Here is a 2,758-nt window from a genome sequence, read left to right as displayed (position 1 = left end):
TGACAATTTCCTCTGAAAATTCAAAGTAATGTATGATTTAAACCTCTAGGGATATAACGATGACGTCACAACATGGTGCGAATGGGATAAGTAACCTTTCGTTCTAGCGAAGTTATTACAAAAGCATGCTTAATAAGCCCATCGGTAGGTGTAAAGAAACCCTTTTTACAACAATCGCTATGTTGAATCGTAAATTCAACTATGAAACTGCGTAAATGTTACCACTTGCCACTTGAGATTTTTTAGTGATTTGGTAATTCACCAGAAAAAATTGCCAAAGTGTGAAGAAATGCCAAGGAATCGGCAGCCGGATTTCTTTGAATCTTCTCAAATTTTTTGGCGCTTTTTCACATTTTGGCGATTTTTCTTGGCGTTTCTTCACATTTCGGCGATTTTTTCTGGAAAATTACAAAATAAACAAAAAATTTCAAATCAACAAAAAAAATCACCAAAGTCTGAAGAAGCGCTAAGAAAAATCGCCAAAGTGTGAAGAAACGCCAAGAAAAAACGCCAATCTGTGAAGAAACGCCAAATGGATTTCTTAGAGCCTCTTTACAATTTTTGGCGCTTCTTCACACATTGGCGATTTTTCCTGGCGTTTCTTCACACTTTGGCGATTTTTTTGGCGATTTGTTTTTATTTTGGCGATTCTTCACGGGAATCTTGAGATTCGGGTCAAGAAATTCACCAGACGTGCCTTATACAATTTCTAACACAGGTTTGAAACAGCTGCTACGAACTCGTTATGTAAAGTCATTCGCCGTATGTAAGTTTAACCTAATTACTCACTATACATATACTATACATCTTTGTTATAATTTAGTATAAAAGACGAATATTCATAGGAAGACAAATTAGTGTGATTTACACAGTTAAAGTGTACATCTCATCTTTCACTTCCAACAAAAAGAACGTAAGGTTTAGTCTTTTACTAAACAATACCATCATTCGACTTCAAACTTTGGTCTTGGTAACACCAACTTTTGTTGGCTCCTGGTTATACGTGAACTTCAAGTGTGGCTATCAACATGATGAAGGTGTCCCTAGTGGTCGTTCTGGTGGCTCTCATCGGCGCTGTGGTTGATGCAGGCTCCCAACTGGAGCTGGTTCGTCGAGACAATACAAATCCGATCTATACCAACGGCCCATACTGCATTCATGCCACGGGTGGTGGCTATTGGTATTCTGGTTACACAGCCACTGCTGTACCGTGTTCGCCTACTACATCAACCTATTTCGTCCTTAGTACTGAGGGCTACGTGCTGTTCGACACGGAAAATAACATGATATTGACTCAGTAAGTGGTCTAAAATTCGCCATGTTATGCATCATTGTTGAACCTTCTTTTGTTACGACAGAAACGTGTGTAACAGGCTCGATGATTGTGATTCACAGCCCTTCCTTCTCAGCGAAGACATCAATGGAATTGGTGGTTATATTGGCACCGAAGTCATTTTGGTTCAAGAACCTGGCAACGCCAACAATTGGTATTTGCAGATCGATGGTGTAATCAAGAAAGTCTGCGCTGCTAACAAATACCCAATCGTCCTTTCATTGTACCCTAAAGACGATGACTGCCCGACGGGATATGTCCAAGCGGCTGTGGCATGGCGTACTGATGCTGGTTTACGCGAGTTTTGATTCAGTTGATTCAGTTGTCATCGGTTGATTCAATTCAACTGAGTAGTAACAATAAACTTCCTTTTCCTTCTACTCATATTTGGTCGATTTTTCTTTGATCTTTAAACTATTTTGTTCTTCTTCGTTTATCGGGTCAGATGTAATAGTAGATTACGTTGGATGCTGCGAAAGTAATTCATTACACAAGGACACAATTTTGTGATACGAGCAAACTCACGAGTAAGTTTTTGAACAACAAGCTTCGGTAACTGTTTTCAAGGCAAGTGTAGAGTTTGCATATCCGAGCCGAAGGCGAGGTATGCAACTACACTCGTCTACTGAAAATTGTGTCCGAGAGCAATGAATTACGTCGCAGCATCCAACGTATTCTGGTTTATTGCCTGCTCATGCGAAAATTGACTATTACACGGCTGTTCTGCAGAAATTCTACATAAATTCAGTATCTCAATAGACCAACACCAACAAAACAAAAATAAATCTGTTCTTCCGAAAAAAACAAATCTAGTGTACTGACGAAATCTGCTCACGCGCTACACGTCTCCTAAAAAATTGATCCCGAAAACAGCACTCGTGTTACATTAGTATTGTCGCAACAGTAGTTACAATTACGTTGGTGACATGTTGACATTGAATAGTTTTTCGCAGTTAGTATCGATGAAGACGCATTGTTTGTGCAATTATTTTGTTAGTCCTTTTTAATGTTTTCAAAAAAATGTGCAACAAAGTGTAGTGTTTGTACTAAAAGCAAAAGCTTTTAGTGTTACAAGTGAAAAATACAACGAAATGTGTGGCCATAAAGTGTTATGCTCAAAACAAACGAGGCATTGAAAACGTGTTTTGGTCCTATTTTTCATGACGAAATTTTCGAAACTGTCAAATGAAGTTAGAACTTTTTCTATCCAAAATCGCGATTGCTGCACCTGTCAATGAAAACTAGGACTAAAACACGTTTTCAATGCTTCGTTTGTTTTGAGCATTACTTCGGAACATCAAAATTATTGTTACAATAAATATGGCCGACAATTCTGTGTTGCGAATTCTTCTAAAAATATGTTTTAACCAGATTATTTGCTTACCAAGTTTTTCTGAAATAACTGTGTTCATCGATCAATATTTT

The 2,758-nt window shown here is 38.1% G+C and overlaps 1 protein-coding gene across 1 annotated transcript; it reads left to right on the top strand.

The window, feature by feature from the left end:
- The first annotated feature begins 854 nt into the window (after positions 1 to 854).
- Positions 855 to 1,711, top strand: LOC119072826. The gene is made up of 2 exons (XM_037178127.1): positions 855 to 1,297; positions 1,359 to 1,711. Exons 1-2 carry the CDS (start codon positions 1,029 to 1,031, stop codon positions 1,639 to 1,641), a joined length of 552 nt encoding a protein of 183 aa, XP_037034022.1. The 5' UTR covers positions 855 to 1,028; the 3' UTR covers positions 1,642 to 1,711.
- Positions 1,712 to 2,758: the final 1,047 nt, after the last annotated feature.

Source organism: Bradysia coprophila (assembly GCF_014529535.1).
Source record: "Bradysia coprophila strain Holo2 chromosome IV unlocalized genomic scaffold, BU_Bcop_v1 contig_84, whole genome shotgun sequence".
In the NCBI taxonomy this organism is placed as follows: domain Eukaryota; kingdom Metazoa; phylum Arthropoda; class Insecta; order Diptera; family Sciaridae; genus Bradysia; species Bradysia coprophila.
The sequence above is the reverse complement of the archived record's forward strand: the minus strand, read 5'-3'. Positions and strand labels throughout refer to the sequence as shown.

Coding starts and splice junctions, on each gene's coding strand:
- LOC119072826 (XM_037178127.1), top strand. CDS start 1,029: ATGATGAAGGTGTCCCTAGTGGTCGTTCTGGTGGCTCTCATCGGCGCT. Junction 1,298..1,358: donor AATAACATGATATTGACTCA/GTAAGTGGTCTA, acceptor TTGTTACGACAG/AAACGTGTGTAACAGGCTCG.